Raw genomic sequence first — 23,063 nt, 5'->3', positions numbered from 1 at the left:
GTTGTCCAACTTCCTCCCGCCTGCAAAAATATGCAACACAGGTATACTGCCCTCTCTAACCTGATTGTAGGTGTGAATGTGTGAGTGAGTATGTGTTTGTCTCCCTGTGTGGCCCTCCAATGAACTGGTGACCTGTCCAGGGAGTACTTCACCTCATGCCCAATGTCAGCTGGGATAGACTCCAGTGTAGCCCATGACCCAGATTCAGATAAGCTGCTGAATAAACTACTGACTTAATGAACTTCATGATCACACATAACCTGTTCAGTGCTCATTTCAATATCACCAAATTCAAGTATGAAACAATTTTTCTCCTTACCAGTTTCTACATAACACCATGTGTTACTATGTGTGTGAGTTTCTCAATAACAGCAGGCAGTGTACGCTGTGGCAGATGTTCCTCAGGTGTAGCACACAACACAAAACACCTTGGTGACTGCCTTTCTCTTACTGACACCTTTTCCTCCTGACATTAAGCTCAAACCAAACCCCACTGCCACACTGATCTATTGTTTAACAGCAGCTCTTGGATAAGACCTTCACTTTGTAAGTCATCCCATATCACCACTGTTTTAACGTCTGATTTTAAAATTGATTTTAAATTGTTACAGCTCTCTTCTGAACCACTTCAGGGTTTTATTCCCACCTACACTAGTGAACTGCTGTTCCTTTATTAGCCAGGGCACAGCCTCAGATCCTCAGACAAGGCTCTGCTGGCTCATCCACTGTCTCAGCTGAAGACTAATGCTGACTGGGCATCCACACTCAAGGGACCTTTCAACTTACTTCCCACAATGCATACATTTTTTCAGCATATAATATTTCTATATTATACTGCGTAATTTTCTAGACTTTCTGGTTGTGTGAAGTGTACTTTCCCTGTTTATTTGGCTCTATCTATTAAACACTGTTTACATTTGTAAAGCACATTGTAACATTGTTTTTGAAAATTTTAAAGAATAAAAACTATTATTAAATCCCGCTTCAAAGAGGTGATGTATTGTAATTGTCAGTGTTCGTTGGTTTGTTCGTTGGTTCGTTGGTTGGCTCGTCCGTCTGTGTCCACAAAATATCTTCACAACTGTTGCAGATAGAAAAATGAAACAAAAAGCACATGAAAATTACATGATGACCTTGACCTTGAGAAAACTAGGTCAAGGTCAAACTTCAACTTTTTTACACTCAGGAACCGGATAAGATAGAAAGACGAGGGAGAAAGCCAGCGTAAGGAAGACCATAGATCAAAGCTAGTGCTTTGATCAAAGATAGCAGGTCAGAGCAGTAGCTTTGATCTTTGACCTATGCAAGTAGGTCAGGGCAAAATTTTGAATTCAGGATTGTCGCGGGATGTTGCAGTCTGTGACTACATTGCGTGTAATTATTATTATTATTATTATTATTATTATTATTATTATTATTATTATTATTATTATTATTATTATTATTATTATTATTATCGTTGTTGTTATTAGATTAGACATTATTGTACAATACAATATAATACAATAAAATACAATAAGATAGACTACAACATTAGAAGATGATGATTGTTCAAGGTTAAATTTGAAGTAGGTGGACTTGATGTTCCGCCTCTCATCCAAGAGCTTTCTTCACTCTAACTGAATGGGGGGTGGGGGGTAAACTCCTGTGACGTAGTAGACATTAGATCTCAAGATGTTTCTGATCAACTTTTAAAGATTGATTGCATGAATGAGAAGCTACGCAAGCACAAAGTGATGAAGCACTATCATCTTATGGAAAATCCACAGACATGTAAAGCAAGACAACAGACTGATGTTACATGTGGGTTTATGTCTGATGAGGTGACAAGGTCAGATGTGGGACGCTGGTAAGAAAGAGAGCTATTGTTTTCCTGTAGCCTCTCTTTGTGTCAGCAGCTGTGAGCTGGAGGTGTGGGCCTATGGCAGGAGAACACACTGTGATCCGGCATGTGAGGACTTTCTTCATCATAATAGGAAACGGAGTAGCCAATGGAAGACTCAAAGTCATTTTGCTGTATTCTTTGAAGAATTTTCAAGGTGAAAAATCACATTTAGAAGTTTTATTTTGTCATCTCAGTTCAGATAAATGTGTCACTCTCTCACTCTGGAACTCTTTGTCTGTTGCTTATCTCCCTGTGAAAACAGATGATTTATGTACAGTCTCCACTCTCCAGTTTATGTGTTATTCCGATAAGGCCAGTGGGTCTGTGTGCATGTCTGCGTAGTTTATGAGTGTTTATTGAGACCACAGATTGTAGGATTGCCTACTGGAGGACACAAACACTCTTCCGTGGGAATTCAAAGTCCCATCAGTTCCCAATCCTGTTCCTTATCGACAGCATTCCCATATGGCTGATGTATATAATCCTCCCGAACCAGAACCGCTAGAACACTGTATTACTAGAAATCTATTAAAACAATCAAGGTTGTTTAAAAAGATTTTAAAAATATATTGAAAATCTGAAAGTAGCAAGGCTGTACAAAATGATAAAGAAAATGTGTCACAAATAAATGTACTACCACAGTAATTATACAAAAATATAAAACTATTTTGACACATTGTTGTAGTGAGTAAAATAAGAGAAAGTAACAGAGGGACTGGAAAAAAAAAACATAATTGTGTGACGGTGACAAAGAGGTGTTCAAACTCAGCCTCAAGTTTTGCATATTTGTTGATGTCTCTGGTACCGACAATGTATGCCAAGACCGAGGCATGTTCAACCGCCTGCTCACCTGCCCGATTGTTCACCTGACTTCACCATGGGTGTGAACATCAACCAGAGTTTAAAAAAAATAAAAAAAACCAACAACAAAAATAGTCCGATCAAAATGCGTACACTCACCGGATCAACCAAGTTTCATGTAAAAAAGAATGTGGGTTTTATGACAAAATGTTAAATGTGATGAGTTAAAATGCTATAAGGCAGCTGAATCCTTAACGTGTTAATCAATTATTCCAGCACGCAAAATAAATACATGCTTGTGTTTGTTCATGACAAGATCACAGCTTATCACTTATCACCTAAACACACAAACACACACACACACACACACACACACACACACACATACACACACCTTTTTGTCTAGCCGTTAGGGGAATTCCCAGAAGCTTGCATGTGTACAGGTGATTTGCGTATGTTCATTAATCTAGGGAGTTTGGCCATAACTGCTAACCCACCACACCTGGACATACACGCAGACACACAATATACAAACACACACACACACACACGGGTGTGCACGCACACTGCGCCCGTCAGACGTCAGTAGCCGATGCGCCAACAAGTCAAGTGCAAGGCTTTCTAAAATGCTTGAAGGGCCACAAACACAATCGCAAGTGTTGTTTTGTGTTTGTGTGTGTGCATGTGTGCGTTTTCAAAATGCCCGTCCATTGTGTCAAACCGAAGATCAAATTTTTGTCACTTTCTGACACACATTACACCTGCCATTTTATATATTTAAACCCTAATTATACTTTAGAGCAAAATGACTGCAGTCACTCCTACTGAGAACACAGAGAGTCAAATGTTGTTCATTAATTTACATTTATTACAGAAATGAAGTCATGTACAGCCTGCGGGAGTTATTATGTGACAGAGGCAGTGTTTTTGTCAATGAAACAAAGTGCATGAGTGCATTGTCAAAGTGCATTATTATTGTTTGACTCGTGTGGTGTAACATTCCTTGATATCAGCTTCAGACTCCACATCTCGCCCTTGAAATTCCCTCTATTGCATCAAGTTTATTTTTAGATGCAAACTGTTATTTTTAGAGCAGACCGACTCGCCCAGCTTTGATTGACCTAAGAGATGATCGATTACATTTTTGTGTCTGTTCCGAATCAGATGAATGGTAGTAAATGCTGATACGTCAGCAGTTTTGAATTTCACCTTCGTGCCTTTCTTACTGGTGGGGGCCAGAGTTTTATCACCTACTCCAGGTGCAAGCTGTTTAATAGAAGTCCAAACCGTCACACGTTAGACTGAACATTGAGGGTTTTTCCAAACATGTCAATCATGTCTTTTTTTTTTCTAAGGCTCTTGAAACATGTTTGGCAGCATCTACCTACAACATCTATTTATAACATCTGTTGTTCCTTAAATAGCCTTAAATACTATTATTACTACTTTACCACTGTGCTGCAAACCCTGCAGCTCACACCTCTGGAGATAGATTCTTGAGTGCGTGGGCAGCTGCTAATTGATAACTGCACATTGTCATGCATAAGCTTGTTGGTTTTTTTAATAGATTTCCTATTATTATATTTTATTGGAAAAACCATTAAAGGAATGCAGTTCTGTTTCAAAGAGAGAAATAGAGCAAGAGAGAGAAGGAGCATTAAATCTATTTGTGTCAGTATTGCCTACATATCACATATTAATCTGATCTGAATGTGTCCACCATCAGAATTTTCTTATATTTTTACCAATAAAATATTATATGTATATGTATGTATATATGTAAAATATTATATATATATATATATATATATATATATATAGAGAGAGAGAGAGAGAGAGAGTGAGAAAAAATACTGAAAGACAAGAAAAGACAATACATTTGAAATAAGAGCTGTTTTGACAAGTACAGTAATATAAAACTTAATTTTTCTTTAGTCTGGATCAAACACGTACTATACGCATGCGCTTGTGTTTAAGAATTTACAGATACAACAGCCTGTCTGCATCCACTTCTGTTCTTGCTGTGGTGTTTGTGTCCAGACGGTGATAGTTCATAAAAGATAATAATTATGCATATTGTGGTCACTAGATATTTATTTCAACACTGATGGGAACTATATTTCTGAGAATTGCAGTCTCAGCAAACTTAAGGTGTGTATGTGTTTGTTTTCAGACATGCTTATGACATGCAGCGTACTAAAAGAATGTGTGACATCATACCCAAGTACAGGAAACGTCTGATATTTCTGGGAAGCTTTTCCACCTTACAGAACAGGTTTACCTGACTGCTCCAGACAAAGCTTTTGAAAATAAAAAACACAGTTCACTATCAAATAAAAGCAAACAGCTTGATTTGTCAATCAAACATGAATCAAAACATTTGTTGTGTTAAATAATGTAAATTTTTGTTGACACATGGGCAACATGCACAGGACGAACAAGATGCTGTGTGTGCAGCATTCACGTTTTATGGGCATGGCTGTGCGTGTGTGTGTGTGTGTGTGTGTGTGTGTGTGTGTGTGTGTGTGTGTGTGTGTGTGTGTGTGAGAGAGAGAGAGAGAGAGAGAGAGAGAGAGAGAGAGAGAGAGAGAGAGAGAGTGCTGCAGGTGTTCAGCCTATCTCACTGAATGAAATCACTGGTGCTATTTACACAGCTGCTAGATGGTTTCATTCATTTTACAAAGTTTTAAACATTAAGCGTCAATGAACAAATACATGTAAACATGTGTACACATTTTATAGGTGTGTTTATGTCCAGAAATTTAAAAAAAATTAACCAGCATCTAAGTGCACAAATACCATATAAATGTGTTTATGTCCCCCCATGTGTTTCTAACCTCCATCCTACAGTGCTGGATGTAAGGGTTGAACATTTAAATTAGAAATATTACATTTATTACCAGCCCTGCTGGAAGAAATATACTGTACAAATCGTGTAGTCTGTGAACACATCAAAATCCTGCAGGAAGAGCTGGGTAATATCACCAGGGAGGTTGGATGGATAGATGGATGGATGCATGGATGGATGGATGGATGGTGTGCCAAACTTTGGCCACCTGTTTCCTAACAATGATTTAAAAAAAATCTGCGGTAATATTTCAGTTTGATGAATTTCTACAATAAACACTGACGGGTTGTAAAGTGTGCCGTTCCTGAGAGCACACTTTAAGTTTTTATCTTGTTAAGATAATAACCCAGGAATAAAATGCAGATTATAAAACCTTCCTCCCGTTCCAGACATATCATATATCATTGTTCTAAGGAGGTCACGGGCTACTGGCTCATCGGATTTTGTTGTGACACTGCTTGTGAGGTCATAAATAAGTGTGTTGCATTAATTTTAACATGTGTTTCTTTTGCGTCATTGTTAGACTCTGTGTGTTCTCATAGCTAGAATTTTTGGGGAAAATTCCCCGGCTGCACACACCCTGTGAAAAAGATGCGTCTTGCACAGCCAGTAGTGCACTGGAATCCACAACTGAAATAAAGACAATTTTACCCTCATCAAAACGGAACATGCTCACTGGATATACAACATAAGGTCTATTAAAAGTGACGTATGAATGTCATTGTGTGGTTTGATGAAATACTTGTGGCTTTCTTGCTTCCTCTCAGCAGATTATGAGGAACAGTGTTGCAGGCTGGGAAAGCTAAGCCAAACTATGCTGTATTCATCAATTATAAGTACAAGACAAATGTCTTATAAATGGTTTATTATGGCCTACAGCATATATAATACTGTAATATATTTTTAGGCATTGCTAGTTTGGTTTTCCAAATCTTAATTTTTTCTATTTATAACTATCTGTTGATAACTGTATTGTAATGTAGCTGTATGCATGAGAAGTTGTAATTGCTGAAATAATTATAAATAATCTTTCAGTATTTCATCATGTCTGTCTTTTAATAATATGATGTTTATTACAAACTATCAGTCTTATTTTCTGCTTATAATTAATCAGGGGTGAACTTGAGGTCAAAAGTCAATGGTACAAATGTTGCGTTATTTTGTGTGACACATAAAATCACTTCTTGTTGAGTTGTTGAGGTTTTGCAGGAGTTACACACTGATTACAGACCATAAAAAACAGAAGAAAACACTGGTGATTATGGAAAGTGCATGAGTTGTTCACTATGAATTCCACCTGAGCATCAATCTTTTCTCAAAACATACTGGTGATTCCTAGACTCTATTAACTCTGCATTTTTATTTTTTATTTTTGCATTGCTTTGTATTTCACTCAGCAAGAATATAAGGCTTAACACCAAAGTCAGGATAATATTTCACAAAGTATTTCTGCTTTGGCTCATGACATGTTGGGAGATCACAGATGCATCACAAACTTTGATTCATTGATAGAAAAATTCACATTTAAATACACTAAAATTAAAAAAACCCAAAACAAAACAATTGCAGTACATCAAATATACTAATAATCTGACAGGAAGGTCAGCCTTTATTTCGTAAGTCCCTCCCATTCTAACATGCTTGGCCAAAGGGGCTGGACAAAGGTGTGCAAATATATAAGAGGCCAAGTCCAGGTTTAGCATCATTTAGATGAACATTCAGACGCTCCACCCTCTTGTGCCTGAGGACATCACTCCACTACACCTGAGGGCGTCCATCACTGACTCAGAAAGGCACAGGTATGCTGCTCATTGTGTTCATTCATTCACTTTCTCTCTTAGTCGGTGCGCCTACATTTTCACACACCTATCAGTCATGTACTGTAGTTAGAGAAGTACATGTGCTTTCCTGTTTCACTTCTTTTTTCATTGTTCGGAGTGATCACTCTTTACAGATTGTGATCTCTCTTTACAGATTGTCCTTTGACATGTTGGCAGAAATGGAAATGGTAAGCTGGATGCTATTTTATTTGAAAACATTTCCTCTATAAAGTAAAGATAATTATATTTAAACAGCTGGATGTTTCAGTAACAGTGTGCTCTAAAAGTATTAACTATCAGTGATGTGTTTGCTGAGGGTGAGTTACTTATGAGAGTAACTGATTAGCCCACATCACCGTTAGCTGAGTGTTGGTGGTGATGGCATGAAATTTGCCAGTCAAACTAAAACACACGTGGTCACCATTGCAGGACAAATATACAACAATGCACAAGTGTGATCAAGTTAAATATCATAAATCATTGCTGCATCACATGAATGGCATCAGTGTGTGTTGCATTACAAATGATGCTGCGCTGCATAAGAAACATATGGATCCTGTTACAAAATATGTCACTGTTATAGAAAATACATGATTCAGAGAATTCAAAGTTCATTTTAATGTGATGACTGAGGTCAACCCAGAGCAAGAATGTTGACTGTATGATGCACTGGATTGCTCAACAAAACATCAGTGTGTTCTCATTAAAACAGCAGGTGTTCAGTGAGATGATAACAGCACTTCAGGCTACGACTGACGTGCAATAGTGCCACCAGTCATGCAAAGTGTTTTTCTCTCTGTCTGCCACGCATCGCATGGCTCAGGTTGAAAACAACAGTGAGTATACTCTCTGAATGTCGCTGACCCACTCTGTCTGGCAGATGGCTTACATCACTGAGATCAGACTGGGTGGAGATCGGGGGACCTGGACCACAGCTGCTCCCTCTTCCTGCCCTGAGGTGGACTTGGAGGTCATAGAGGAGTACCTGCAGGAGCACTCGCTGGAGGTCCAGTCGACACACGCCCCCTTGTTGCCTCCCACCACTGCGGGACAACAAACGCATGCACATCAGGGCACCAAGATCACAGGTTAGATGATGATAGAAAAATGAGAATGTGCTGACATAAGTCCGAGTATATTTGCAGAACTTTTACAGGTGTTTTTTTTTCTGCATCTTTAGTGAATAGCTGGTTGGGTCAGTATCCATATGAGTGGCACTGTGGCTCTCACACCCCCAATGAGGAATACGGAGATCGAGACATGTCTTCTACGTGGGCTAGTTCCCATGACAACCAATGGGTGAGGTTAAGGATCGTAGACGCTTAGACTAATTTCTTCTTTCCCAGCTGAATGGAGTTAAATGTGTTTTTTGAGGAAGAGTTCAAGCTGACAAAAATCCTTTCTTTGATTTGCCTCGTTGAAATGAATTAAAGTTAATCAATAAGTCAGCATGACTGGCTCTAATTGTGATCTAATTATTGCATTTGTGAATTATTAATTTGTCTGTTGTATTTATCATCTTCAGGACTGCGTCACATACTCCTACGAGGAACCTGTGTACATTGACTCAGACTCCCAGTCTAGTGGCTCCCAGTACCTGGAATACCAGGACTCCCCATCACCTTTGTCCGACAGAGGAACCGGGACGGACAGAGATTCCCGGCCTCTTGCCCCACTTTCAGGTCCGCACACAAACGCTCACACATGCCTTATCCTTGCCTGCATACACACACCAATTAGTCATCATCATCTAATATTCAGACTGACTTCCTCCTTTGCAGGAAAAAGGAAGGAGCGCTTGTTCCAGTTCCTGTTTGAGATGCTCCAGACACCATCAATGCGGAGCTGCATCTGGTGGGTCCAGTCCTCAGCCGGCACCTTTCAGTTCTCATCCCAAAATAAGGAGCACTTGGCACAGCTTTGGGGCCGGAGGAAGGGCAACCGCAAGACCATGACCTATCAGAAGATGGCACGTGCGCTGAGGAACTACTCCCGCACTGGTGAGATTCAGAAGGTGAAGAGGAAGCTCACGTATCGGTTCAATGAGAAGACCCTGCGAGGCTTGAGAGGAGACTCGACCAATGCGTAGGAAGCTTGAAAAGAGTGTGCATAACTATAAAAATAGAATAAGCACGATGGTTATTAGAGAAAATCCATGTGTTGGCACTAGTGTTTCCTGATGCTAATTCTATAATGTGCATTAAAAAAAATAATACTGAGTATTTGAAAAGAAGATGAAACACAATCAGATTGTTCTGTAGATACAGGACCATCATGGAGATGGTATACGGAGCAAAAAGGAAATGTTGCTTGTCATTCCGGAAAGCTGATTGGATGAGCAATGTGCAAAAAAAAACCACAAAAAAAACTCAGCTGACATTAAAAAAAAAAGTAAATCTAAAAGGTTATCACAAAATATCTACTTTATAAGTGGAACTTAAAATCATTCTTAAAATGGAAGTTGTGCTTTTCTTTTTTTGTGATTGCATATTGCATATATTCAGCAGATATGAGATCTTTGTTGTTCTTCACATCATTTGTTTAATTATGACTTGTTTGTGCAGAAATGTTTGGGTTTTTTTAAGATGAAAAAATAAATCTAAAAAAAATGTTAAAAAAAACTCCTGGATTTAAATGATTTACTTGTTTTATCCATCCATCTACGTATATATATATATATATATATATATATATATATATATATATATATATATATATATATATATATATATATATATACACAGTATATACTGTATGTGTGTGTGTATTTTTTTTATAATGGGGATATTTTCTTATTTTTCAAATATTATTTCTACACTTTCTAAATTAAAAGATTAATGGCTAAAGGCTTGTCTTGTAGTCTTTTCCTTCAAAGCTTCCGTCAGAGTGACGAAAACATTTTCTCTTACTGATGAAATACAGATGGTTTGTAAATGGAGTGCATGTCTGCGTATAAAAGGATCTGTGACACACTCTTCTGGTCATTTGAAGCAATGAGCTGAAGGAACAATCACACCACCCGAACAGCAAACACATGACTATGTTGGACTCTGCTGTGGAATTTCTTCTACCTGTCTGCAGCCTTTGAGCAAACCTGCTCTTCTTGACTCTTAGCTTCTCTGTCTCCCCTTGGCTTCACGTTTTGATGAAGGCTGAATGGAGCTGGGTGGTTTACACCATCTTAGAAAGGGCTGATTCCTGTGACCTGTTGCCTTGGTAGGTTGGGCCTCAATGCAGGTTTGTTGGTACAAAATTCAGATTTTTATTTGTAGAAATAATCATTTTCACATTCTTTATGTTTCAACCCTCACTCTCAGATATGAAGCCCTGGCCACACAAAGGAGTTTGTAGACAGCTGTGTGTGTGTGTGTGTGTGTGTGTGTGTGTGTGTGTGTGTGTGTGTGTGTGTGTGTGTGTGTGTGTGTGTGTGTGTGTGTGTGTGTGTGTGTGTGTGTGTGTGTGTGTGTGTGTGTGTGTGTGTGTGTGTGTGAGTGACTGGACCCTTTCCTGTTTCCCGGGGTTCGCTCCTTTATTTTTTGCTTGGCTCAACCCCCCACAAATGTATCATTTACAGATACTTACCAGCAGTTTCACTAAAATCTGACAGTAGCCAATCCTTTTTTTCCCCAGGTATTCTTCAGTCACAAGCCAACTCATCGGTCAACCTGGTGATCTATGCTTATCGCATCCCTGAAATCCAACAGGATTATGCCAAAATACGGGGGGGGGGGTGTCATCAGGAAGATAAATATAAATTATCCTCATGGAGACAAACAAGTTCGTTGGTGGAGAACAGACAGCTAACCTAACCTAACCTGTGTGGATCAGGAGGAAATAAGTCCATATGTTAGAGGCCTCTGTCAGGAGGTTTTCAGTCAAACACAAAATATAGTTTGAAAGTTTCCAGTAATCATTTGAGGTTTTATTACACCTTAAGGCTTTTTAAAAAAAATTGTAATTATACCACAGAAAAATGGTTTAGCTTTTCTTTAATGGGTAGGATGACTGAAATATGAACACTAAGTCTTAACTTACCAGATTATGTAACATTTAATATAAATGTCATTGAAACATTACATCTATAACGTGAACGTTGCCAGGCTCTGGTTTGTATCAGGCCAGCATGACTTCAGGGCTCAGAGGGTTGAGTGAAACCAGATCATGGGATCAAGACAAATATTAAAATTGCAAAGAAAAAATCAGTAAACACAGCATTAGATCAGTGTGTGTCTCACAGTGTCAATGGGTGTTACCGGTCTCATCAATATTCTCTCTTAGAGTTATGATGAAGGCTCTCCACATGTTCTATCTCTGTGTATATGAAATGCCATCTGCAGTCTACAATCATGTTGATAGATCTTGAGATGTGAAGGAGCAGGTCCTCAAACCACCGGGTTGGAGAATTAACCTTGAGCTTGTAAATCATGTCAGAATCATTGAAAATCAGGCAGATTATCGATGTGTGATTTAAAATTTTGAGTATTCCATAAGAGGAGATTGTCTGGGACTGTGCCTCCCTACATTTATTGGTTGGAGCAGGAGAGCAAAGGGGAGTGAATGATCAGGACAGACGCTCATGCTGATAAAAATGAGTTTGCACATAAATTATGTAAATTTGGAGGGAGCAGGGAGTGGTTGGGTGCAAAATCAGTGATAAGGTAAACACAGGAGTTTAGCTCTTTGGAGTTAAGAGAAGTATGAAGTTCATTGAAAGAGACTGTGTTTAAGAAGCTGGTGGAGGTGTTTTCATCAATTGTGAATTTCTGTGGTCAGTCTGTGAGGAATCTTAGGATCCATGATGACCTACAGACGTCTACACGTGCATACTGGTTCCTCTGAGTGCTCAAAAGGCAAACTGTTTGCCTGGTTCAGATGAGTTGATAGTTTTGATAAACGACAGGGATGTGGTCACTCAATCATGACAAGAAAATGAAGTGAAAAACGTAAAGACGGCCAGAAAGTGTCTGAAAATCGGCCTAGTTGTAGTTTCCCTTCCTCTTTGGAAGTTCTCACATGCCCCCAGTAGAGGGCGCTCTAACGCCACAATCGTCCAGGCCGCTGCCGTCCAGGGAGCATGGCTGCATCAGAAATTACGAGTGACAGTCAAAATTAAATTCACTGATTTCTGCACAACAGATTCGAGGCAAGTATAACTTTATTGTTCTCTACACTTTTAAGTCACTCTAACAGTTTCGCTCAATGCATCTATTCGGTTCTGCAGTATGCATCTACTGTATTTACTTTTCACTGAAACTTAAGAATAAACATGATACTTTACCTTGAGAGTGTGTCAGACTTTCACGAGTGTTCAGTGAGCTCCTCAAGGAAGGCAATAGACTGTATAGTTATCACCTGAGCGGGGTACAATCCCACCCACCAAACTATACAACCTACTACCTCACCCTGACAGAGTCCAAATCAAACACACCACATACGGTCGTCCTGCTAGAGAACATGAAGCCTAATTCACCTGTTCTAGTAAGAAAAAAACCCCCAAGAAAACAAAGAGGTGCCCATCTGGAGATGACTGTTGGCGAGTGGCTGACTCAGCTGTCTCCTTGGGAAAGACAGTAGATTGTATAGTTATCTCAAAAAGAGGTTACACAACCCCACAACTATTCAATCTACTACCTCAGCCCCAAGGACAGCATCCATGTTGCTCCAGTCAAAGATCCAAACGCAACACTCCTGCAACGGCAAAAAGGAAAAGGAAAAGTGCGTTAAGTAACCTTCAATATAAAGTACACCTAACTCTGAGGAAATGTAGAAGTGTATCTTTGTTTTACATGTCAGACTTGCGTGTAAAAAGTTAGTCCTTAGAATTGAATTTTTACTATTAGCTCTGATTCTTTGGTTTTATTCCTGGGGAAAAAGTTGTGAGGGATTTTGAAGACAGGCCTGTTGTCAATGATCGCTTTTTTATTTTATTTTTTTTTAAGAAACCCCATCTGTTAAAGGAAATCAAAGAAAACAAAAGAAGCTTTAAGCAGACATCGGTCAGTGTTAGCATGAAGGTGTAAAAGCCCCTAAAAACAAGCGAATGGCTTGCGGCGGTTCTGGTTTGTGAGTGAAAGACGGGGGAAAAAAAACGAAACTGCTTGTCTCTGCCCGGAACTTGTTTTGATATTTGCCAAAAACTGAGCTCATTCCACCGGGCAATCCCTTACGAAGGCTGGCTGCTGCTTCTCAGGCGAAGGTAGGCGCACACATGCCTGCAAACATGGCTTCCTCCAGCTGCCGCCTGATTGAAAACAAGGCTGGTTTTTCTGCCCCCAAAAAACGCAATGAGGAAACACACAAAATGGCGCTGGCGTATCGGCCATGTTAGGTGCTTTTTAAAAAAAAAAAAAAAAATTAGCGGTGTATCTTTCGGAGATTGCTTTCTGGGCGTGTTTGTATCACAATTGAGAGAGAACGTTCATTCGTTCAAGAGTAATGGAGAATCAATCGCGCCGCGCACTGAGAGGAAGCCAACAGATCCAGAAGACAGACTTTATTGACGACACACACAAAGGCAATTATAACGTAGATCCACCCCTGAATTTATTTGGAATTTAAATTTAAATTTAATGAGATATTTATATTTCAAGCAGATAATTATTTTTTTTTTCGTTTCGAAAACTTTTTTTTATTCCTTGAATAAAATCTCAGTCAGCTCAATTTTTAACTTTTCTGCGACAAAGAGTGAGATGGGATGGGAGGTTAACATGGGAATGGCTGAAGGGTTAAGGAGCGCCAGACGACACACCAGACCTGACAGACAGAGTCGGGGTTAGGAGGTGCAGCGCTTGCATGAATTAGCAAACAGCCACAACTCCTGAGACTCGGTTCCAGACCGGCCTGTAGTTAGCATGCAGTAGACGCCGCTAGTCTGATCACAGAAGGCCGGAGAGGACAGAAGGGAAGTGAAGGGGTGGGTTGGCGTGACGCCCAGATCTGCTACCAGTGCCAGGGCAAGATCTACCAAACCCCGTTTGGTCGCCGAGAAACGTCCCCCCCTGGCTGGAGCTGTATTTGTAGGACAAGGGGAAAACAGAGTAATCGCCATATAAGAGAACGCACTCAGGGAAATTCATCAAATTAACGAAAATTTAACAGGACGTCTGAGCGTGGCCTCAAATAGAAAAACAATTCCACTGAACTCGTGTTGAATTCTGTGTTAGACAACGAAAAAAAACACACAAAAAAAACGGTGTTTCCCCTTTGCCTCACAACTCCTGATTGTTTTGGAAACACTGAAGCCAAACTAAGTCGGTCATGAGAGCTTTTGTCATGTGAGGCACTGTTGTCTGTGGTCACGGACTTTGTCTAAGGCACATAAAAAAGGGGGCACACTTTGCCCTGCTGGGTGAAATTATTGTCTGTCAACAGATCAAAAAAAAAAAAAAAGGTGAACAGACAGCTGACAGAATGTCGAAGAGAGGTCAACGAAATGTGACCAGAGCTGGTATTTGTCAGCCTGTGTGTGTGTGTGTGTGTGTGTGTGTGTGTGTGTGTGTGTGTGTGTGTGTGTGTGTGTGTGTGTGTGTGTGTTACAGTAGATTTGACTAAATGGTAATAAATTCATTACAGTATTTTTTCTTTCACGAGCCAAAGACCTTGTCCTCACTTGCCCCTCTGATAACACTGCTCCACTGTGACGACAGGATGTTTTTCCTGTTTTAGCAAGTCGGTCTGTCTTTGGCTAACAATTAAATGGATTTATTTCGTTTTCCACAAACTTGAGCCTGGTTGTCGCTGCAGAAATTTTATCTTTTTCTATAACACTCAAATATATCCACAAGAGCATCGTCTATAAATGATCGTGTATCCTGTGTGTTACATCCAAAGCTTCAAATAAAACCCTTTTGTAATATGGCTGCAACTACGACATAGAACTTTAAAAAGAAAAAAATATAATCAGAACATAATCAAAAGGGGCCTAACCAAAATTGCCAGTGTTTATTATCACAATTTTACATCCGATATTAATCTGACGTGCTATCAAACAGGAAACAAAGAACAACAACCCCACAGACACTGTATAAGCTTTAACGGAAACAAGATAACAGGAGTTACAGTAGAAAGAGATTTTTCACATTTATTCCCCACCAAATACAAATTATTAAAATCACAGAAATTAAAAAGCAATTTCAAAAACAGACACCGCATACTCATTGGCTAACAAAATTTCTTCAGATCTGAAGTATATATTTGCAGGAAGAAGAGGCAGGGAAATACCTATTGGATTTCCTCGTCCCTTCTTCGTCCACGAGACGGGCTCAACGTCTGGCAGACACAATGGACGGGACACCAGACGATTGGTATAGGTTCTTGTGTTCTCTCTCTCTCTCTCTCTCTTTCTCTCTCTCTCTCTCCGAGCTTTGTGCCAAGAATGGCAGTGTTTATGTGCTAGGCAGAATTTCAATGAGGAAGTAAGAGGAGGTGGTGATGGTGGGCAGAGGAGGAGGACGAGGAGGAGGGGGAGGAGGAGGAGGAGCGGCAGGGGTTGGCAGAGGAAGCATGCCACACAATAAACGACAGGACGAAGAATTCCCACAGTCAAAAAAGATGAAGGGAATGTGTTTTCTTAAACTTGTTTTAAACTTGTGTTCAGGTATCTGTCAGATAAACGATAGGAGGCTGATCCTCAATGCAGATTCTCTCATTCCTGCTCTTTCCTCTGCGCCCCTCCCTCAACGGAACGACTGATTATTACATTACAGGAATGACGGGCAGGATTATCCAGCCTTCTTTGGTGCCCACCTGGAACGGTGCCCGCTCTGAGGGGTCTGTATATCCCAATTAACCAAATGTAAACACGAGGCTCATGCTCACAACAGACGTGCGCTACCTTACGAAATGTGCTCACGCACAACCTGACAGACCCAACACGGCGCAGTTGTCTGGCTCGCGTACGTGAACGAAGCTCGTCTCAAAACGCTTCTGGTCTTTTGCAATCATCTCCAGTGATTTTTTTTTTTTAAGATAGAGAGCAGTACACATGAATCTTTAACTCGGCATTAGTGCTGAGTAAACATGTAGGGCAAGGTGTTTGATGAAAAGATAGTATGACCCAAATAAGACAGGAGTATAAAGGACTATTGTGTTGACTATCACAATGTCCACCAACTATTTCAACCACAGACACACCCACAGAAGTGGAGCGAAGTGGAACAATTTGTATTTGTAAATGTAAAAAGTACCACATTTATTCCACTTTTGTAAATACGCAATTTTTAGATTAAAATATTCAGTTTGGCCCAACTTTATTGATGCTTTTTTTTAAAAATATGTATTTGTTTCTGATATTTCTGAATGATGGAATTGAACATCATTGTTTTTTCTTCTTCTCATTTATTCTTCCTAATCTCTTTCTCCCCCCCCCCACTTGTCTATGCTTTGGTTGATGTCCTGATGTGTGGTTACCATGGTTTCAAATGTTTCTGATAGCTCGGATGCCTGGTCTGGCATGTTTCTACACGCCCACATGTTAGAGCATTTGATAATGCCAGACCGAGCAGGCCGTATGCAAACACGCGCATGCATACACAAACACACTTTGAAATGATGCCCTTTCAAAGAGGGTTGCACATGCAAATTCAGAAGGAGCGCGTGTGTCGTATGTCAGGACACAACCAGCTGCAGCTTCCTGCATGAGAAGAGAAACTTCCTGTTGCTTCGCTGCAAAAAACTGTGGCCGGTCAGTCAAGATATCAACCAATCAGCTATGTTGAGGTTGAATACAGGAAGTAAGCCTGACTCACAAACATTATGAAGCAACATGATAAGTTCATCTGAGGATAAAGAGAGGGGCGGAGAAATAGCTCTCCCACTCCTCCCTCTCTCTTTCTCTGTAACCCTTGTACTCTCTTTTTCTCGAGCTTCTTCATTTTGTTTTCATCACGGTCATATGTCAGCAGAGAAACAAAGGTCATTTCGGTTCTTTTTCTCCCAAATAATGCACTACCTCACGCCACAGCTAAGGACTCGAAATGACAGAGGGTGGTGCAGAGGAATTAGGAGTGGTATACCCACAAATTGTGAGGGGCATGTTAAAAGGGTCTGCCCCATATTGAAACACGTGGCACGAAGGCGCCATTTTAACCAACTAGTATTCAGATCAAGATAAAATACTGACGAAAATAGGATTTAGATGTAGATAAAACTTACAGATAATATACGTGATTCGAACGTAGAAAGTTCCTCCACTAAAAGTAGTTGAAAAGATCGAATCAGTCGTTGATTGGTATCCTTATCCTGTTTTATCTAATCAGAGGCGCTAATCACGAGTATTTCGCTTTTATTTGACGACAGGGTCCCTGAATAAAATATCCGATGTAACAGAATAATGGTTTCTTGTAGGTTATGTTCCAATCCTCCCGTTTCTTTTCTTTCTAAGAAAGCCGATAAATAACTGTGCTGATTAAATTTAAAAATTAACACTGAACAACACGAAAACACACTACATTTTGGCGCAAAAAAACAGCGTCCATCTGTCGGAAAACTGTTTCCTATCTCAGTTTTGTCTTGAGTGCAAAGTATCATAAACGGCAACCTGTGACGCAGTGTCAAGACAAACATTACTGTTGCCAGCGTGTAAAATAAACCCTTGCTCCTCTATATCACAGATAGACAAACTTAACACATGCAACATTTATACCTAAATGATAGTTTGAAGCAAACGCGACGTGTCTGCGTAGACACAGTGGCAAAAAACGGCATATGAAGGACACAACGCAAAAACATTGTCCTCATATTAGCGATCATAAACGCCTTGGGCGATTTTAAAAAAAAAAACCTGCCAAGAGTCTTGTGGGTTCAGGTCATCAATACTGGTCAGCGGCTCAACGTGTACCGACCTGAACACAACAGGCGCTCTTGTCCAGTCAACCCATAGAGGGCAGGAAGAAAGTAAGAAGGCCTACCCTTCCTCCTGTCGGTGTGGTACGAGACACCTGTTCAGCACAGAAAGCCACTGAAAGACAGGTCACCACCCAGTCACAGCCAGCCTGTCCTGGAGCAGAAACAGAGGGGATGATGGGGGAAAAAAATTGTTAATGGAGGAGGAAGAAGAAAAAAGATGGTCAGCAGGGAGTCACTGAGTCACTCTGAGCTGAATAAAAGTTTCTGATGTCCACTGAACGAAAATGGCGGTGAGCGGATTGCGGAGTGGCAACCGACGACGACAGACACGTTTACAAGGAGGAAGACCACGATAAAAAGGACGGAGTGAGAGGGTGAGAAGGGACCCGAAGAAGAAAGGTTCCGAGAGCAGTTAAGAAAGATGGCAAGAGGTGTTGCACGATTAAAAAAAATAAAAATAAAAATACCTGGAGCTTGTACGTGAGCGGCGGGCTGGGCCGGAGGACTGGAGGAGAAGAGGGCCGTGATGGCGGGAAGAAGGAAAAAGAGAGGAGTAGAGCACACCCTCCGAGAGCTACACCCCCTTCCCACAATCTCCTCCTACTGGCGTGAGTGCGTCTGTCCGTACACAGGGTGACAGAGGGACGTCTGCTCAAACACAGCCCTGTTACACACACAAACACAACACACAAGCCAAGGTATCAAACACACCGTGTACAAAAAAAAAAAAAAAAAAAAAAAAAAGCAGAAAAAACGTCCCTACCGGACTCCTAATAGAGTCACGCTACTTCCTGCTGCATGTGTGCCGAAACAGAGACAAACAGACAACGCAGACAGATGCGGGACACTTCAAAACACAAACACACACATAATCAATTTCGCCAGCGCTTTGGATGGCCTTCTGCTCTTGCCCTGCGCTGTGTTTGCCTCAGTCCGCCTGCCCATTTTGGCACCGCTGCCAAGAGGGAAGGGGAGAAAAAGGGGAGAGGATGAGGAGGAGGAGGAGGAGGAGGAGGAGAGGGGGTGGGTTGTAGAGACACGGAAAGAGGAAGGGAGGGTCATGCTGTAGCAAGAGAGGAGGATTAGAAAGAGGAGGAGTCCGAGAAAAAGAGTTAAGAGAGTAAGATACAGAAAGATGAAGAAAAAAAAAGAAAGCCAAGGAGGGGGGGGGGGGTAAAACTGTCGTGAGGAGATGCGGTGACACAAAACTGTGAGACAACAGCTGGGAGCACTCTGGTGTTAATCATCCTAACGTCCTAAAGACACTTCTCTTGTGCTACACTTCTTTGCAATCCCGCAGCGACAGACAGATGGCAGAGGGAGACGGGCAGATCCAGAAAATTCTGCCATATTGTTCCAACTCACCATATTTGCACAATCGATAGATCAAAAAACTGTTAAATAAATAAATAAATAAAAAATAGAGTTTCAAATTGGCTCGAGATTTGAATTCTTAAACTGGTCCAAAACTGTAGACAAGTTCTCTTGATTCAGAGACGACTCCCGGTAGGTCAGTGTCTTTTTTTGTTTGTTTGACATCTCTATTCTCCTTCGCGTCTCCCTTTATCCTTCTGTTAATTTGTCCTCTCCCTCCATCAGGGGGATGATATCTGCCCTCTATAAGTGGGAGGAGGATTGAGGGAGTTTCAGCTAAGTGAATCAATGAGCAAGGAGGGTGGATATGTCAAGAGAATGTACTTTTTTCCCCACTGCTGTTGGCGTCTGTCCCAGGTTCTCCCCTTTGCATTCTCGCATCGACGGGACATTTGAACACCGATGCGGATCTTGGATCAGCGCGAGCCGTCAGCCTCTAAATGACCTCGATCATTAGGAGAGAAAATATAAATCCATCTGTTCGTACATGGCCGACGTTCTCTGTAGCAAGCTTGCATACCAATCACCAGCGCCTGAGCGGGTATCCCAAGCAGAGCCAACCAATAGGAGCTCACATCTGCGCTGATGTCATTTTAAAAAATGCTGTTTGATTCTAGAAAAGAAAATTATTTTTTCCCCTCCCATTAGATAAAAACATGCATTTCACCCAAAACTTACGTCAAGTGTCTTTGGTAGATGAAACAGTTAATTCCTCTTACTTGGTTCTAGTTGCTGAGTGTTCAAACTGACCAAACGCACATTCACACACACACACACACACACACACGTCTGGAGGGTCTTCCCACTCCTCAAACACTCACTGTGGACACAAAACGGTCCGGCGTCTCTGCTGTAACTCCACGCGGAGTATTTTGTCAAGTATAGGACAATGGGCAGACACACATTCATACTGTACACACACACACACACACACACACACACACACACACACACACACACACACACACACACACACACACACACACAAACACACACACACACACACGTGGTGCATACAATCCGGTTCTTCCATGGAAGCTCAGATTCAGCCAGCAGGTTGGACAGCCCTTCGACCTGACGTCACGTCTCCTTTGTTGTTTATGCATTTATTTCTCTCCTCAGCTGAACTCTCTGAACCCAAAGTCCTCACCCCCCTCCCCTCCCCTCCCCTCCCCACCCCACCCCATCCTGTCCTCCAGCCCTGCACTTACCCCCTGCCAATAAAGGCGGGCAAATACAGTATGGCTTTAACAAGACATAATACGGCAAAGAGACGCAGAGAAGGGAGAGACAGGGAGAAGGAGAGAAAAGCTTAAAATGTCTCTCACTGTTTCTTTTCTTCCTTTTCTTCTTCGATCACTCCGAGCGTCTCTTCCTGCTCAGCTTGTAAAACTTTCAGCTGCATGGCGGACCAGCCTCCTTTGGCAGGCGTCCAATGCTTGACTCTCCTGTCCCCCTCGCAAAAGAAAAAAAGGAGGGGAGAGCAAATATAGTCACAGCTAGACCATACTGTACAGAGGCAACTGTTATCTGAATGCACTACTGTAAGCATTTTTATCTTATACGACACACACACTCCCAGGAGGGGAGAACTCTTTGACACATTCCTCCGACGCTAACAACCAACAGTAAGGCATTATAAAGTAGACTTCATGCCAAAAAGAGGCTAATCATTGCTGTGGGCACGATGCAGTTTCAAAAGGCTAGTGCCACGATTGTGATGTTAGACTGCCTCAAACAGCTGAATGAGATAACTGTGTGTTTCTGTGATCACACCCAGTTCACACAAGGACACTCGCTTTGGTATTTTTCCTGGCGTCGGTAACACAAGCAGCTCAGTTGTTTGTATGTGCAGACAAATTTGCACAGGAACTTTTTACAAAGCAAATATTTACATTATTTTAAATCATACAGCAAAGTGGCCCTTCTTTTTCACTACATAGAGACATGTATGTGCACACAAACACACACACATACACACACACACACACACACACACACACAAGCACACACACGCAGAATGAGACTGAAGATGTATTGCTAGTTAGATTGATTTAGTGTACTAGGATTTATGATTGTGCTGCTGCAGTAGTTTATTAGAAACACAACAGTCCAGAGCAATGGAGAGTCTGGAAAAGAGGTGAAGAAGCGTGTCCAGGCAAGATGGAACGGGTGGAGGAAAGTGTCAGGTGTGATGTGTGATAGAAGAGTTTCAGCTAAAATGAAAGGAAAGGTGTACAAAACTGTGGTGAGACCAGCGATGTTGTTTGGTCTAGAGACAGTGTCACTGAGGAAAAGACAGGAGACAGAGCTGGAGGTAGCAGAGATGAAGATGCTGAGGTTCTCTCTGGGAGTGACCAGGATGGATAGGATCAGGAATGAGTACATCAGAGGGACAGCACATGTTAGAGGTTTTGGAGATAAAGTCAGAGAGGCCAGACTGAGATGGTTTGGACATGTCCAGAGGAGAGATAGTGAATATAATGGTAGAAGGATGCTGAGTTTTGAACTACCAGGCAGGAGGCCTAGAGGAAGACCAAAGAGGAGGTTTATGTATGTAATGAGGGAGGACATGGCGGTAGCTGGTGTGAGAGAAGAAGATGCAGAAGACAGGGTTAGATGGAGGCAACTGATTCGCTGTGGCGACCCCTGAAGGGAAAAGCCCAAAGGAAAAGAAGAAGATAGTGTGAAATGTATTAATGAGTCTCTCTTAAACAACCTAATTCCTATATTATTATCCATTTGTTATCATATTATAACATGTTCTGTCATCACAGTCACATGTCATTTAGTGATATGTTCACAGTGTAATTACGTGATTAAAAAATAAAACCAGAGCTTTTCAGATACAATACAATTTTTTTGGGGGGGGGGGGGTTTCATTTTGTAAATGTTGTAGGCTTATTTGCGATGACAGTTACTTGTTATTTCAATAGCAACTTAAAATTAAAAAAAGCGTCTTGTCCCTCATTTCTATAGCTGATCAGTGATTTGTGTTTTTGGTTCAGCTGTTATTTTATTCCACTGCCTGTTTCCTCCATTTCTCCTCATTTGTGGGGCACTCTGTAACATTTGTTTTTATGAAGTTTTATTATTATAATTATTATAATTATTATAGTTATTATTATTATTATTATTATTATTATTATAACAATAAAATTACTGTTATTATTGAAGTATCCATTTTAATTGACAATTTGGACCCATGCTTATAGTAGTTTGCTAAAAGCTACCACATGCCTATATGTGGAAAAATGTATCAGCTGTTTGCTCGTGCGCAAAAGTAAACTACACTGTTCACCTGGGATGCTTCTTTGGGTGATGGATGGGATCCAAACACTCCTCCATGGCCTTCAGTGAACCAGGGCACCAGTTATTTCTAAACTAGATCAATGAAAAGCATGTGTTCAGGCTGCTCGACAGGTGGATCAAAGTCGTTCATGTTTCTCCGCAGTTTGTAAAAAAGTTTGAAAAACTCCTGTCCAAGTGT

General features: G+C 40.9%; 1 protein-coding gene and 1 long non-coding RNA gene across 10 annotated transcripts in view; one reads left to right on the top strand and one right to left on the bottom strand.

Moving 5' to 3' along the window:
* LOC137603724 (ETS homologous factor) overlaps positions 1-9,869 on the top strand; it is a 54,512-nt gene extending 44,643 nt beyond the window's left edge. The window contains exons 1-5 of one of the 4 annotated variants that reach the window (XM_068327468.1): positions 6,593-7,333; positions 7,509-7,542; positions 8,235-8,442; positions 8,535-8,653; positions 8,880-9,869. In XM_068327468.1, the coding sequence (XP_068183569.1) occupies positions 7,245-7,333; positions 7,509-7,542; positions 8,235-8,442; positions 8,535-8,653; positions 8,880-9,443 (1,014 nt within the window). In that variant the 5' untranslated portion in view covers positions 6,593-7,244 and the 3' untranslated portion in view covers positions 9,444-9,869. Of the gene's footprint in view, positions 1-6,592; positions 7,543-8,234; positions 8,443-8,534; positions 8,654-8,879 lie in introns of those variants that run through there. The other 3 variants (XM_068327476.1, XM_068327459.1, XM_068327452.1) reach the window with 3 other exon arrangements.
* Positions 9,870-10,876: 1,007 nt separating this feature from the next.
* LOC137603744 (uncharacterized) lies at positions 10,877-21,073 on the bottom strand. 6 transcript variants are annotated; one of them, XR_011037319.1, is made up of 4 exons: positions 20,902-21,073; positions 18,667-18,863; positions 18,262-18,350; positions 10,877-13,042 (listed from the first exon to the last, which is right to left on the bottom strand). It is a non-coding gene; the product is annotated as an uncharacterized lncRNA (long non-coding RNA). The 6 variants fall into 6 exon arrangements; XR_011037318.1 differs by lacking the exon at positions 20,902-21,073 and adding an exon at positions 20,252-20,417; XR_011037320.1 differs by lacking the exon at positions 20,902-21,073 and adding an exon at positions 19,068-19,215.
* Between the last annotated feature and the right edge of the window lie 1,990 nt (positions 21,074-23,063).

This window comes from Antennarius striatus, chromosome 2, assembly GCF_040054535.1.
Source record: "Antennarius striatus isolate MH-2024 chromosome 2, ASM4005453v1, whole genome shotgun sequence".
In the NCBI taxonomy this organism is placed as follows: Eukaryota; Metazoa; Chordata; class Actinopteri; order Lophiiformes; family Antennariidae; genus Antennarius; species Antennarius striatus.
The sequence above is the reverse complement of the archived record's forward strand: the minus strand, read 5'-3'. Positions and strand labels throughout refer to the sequence as shown.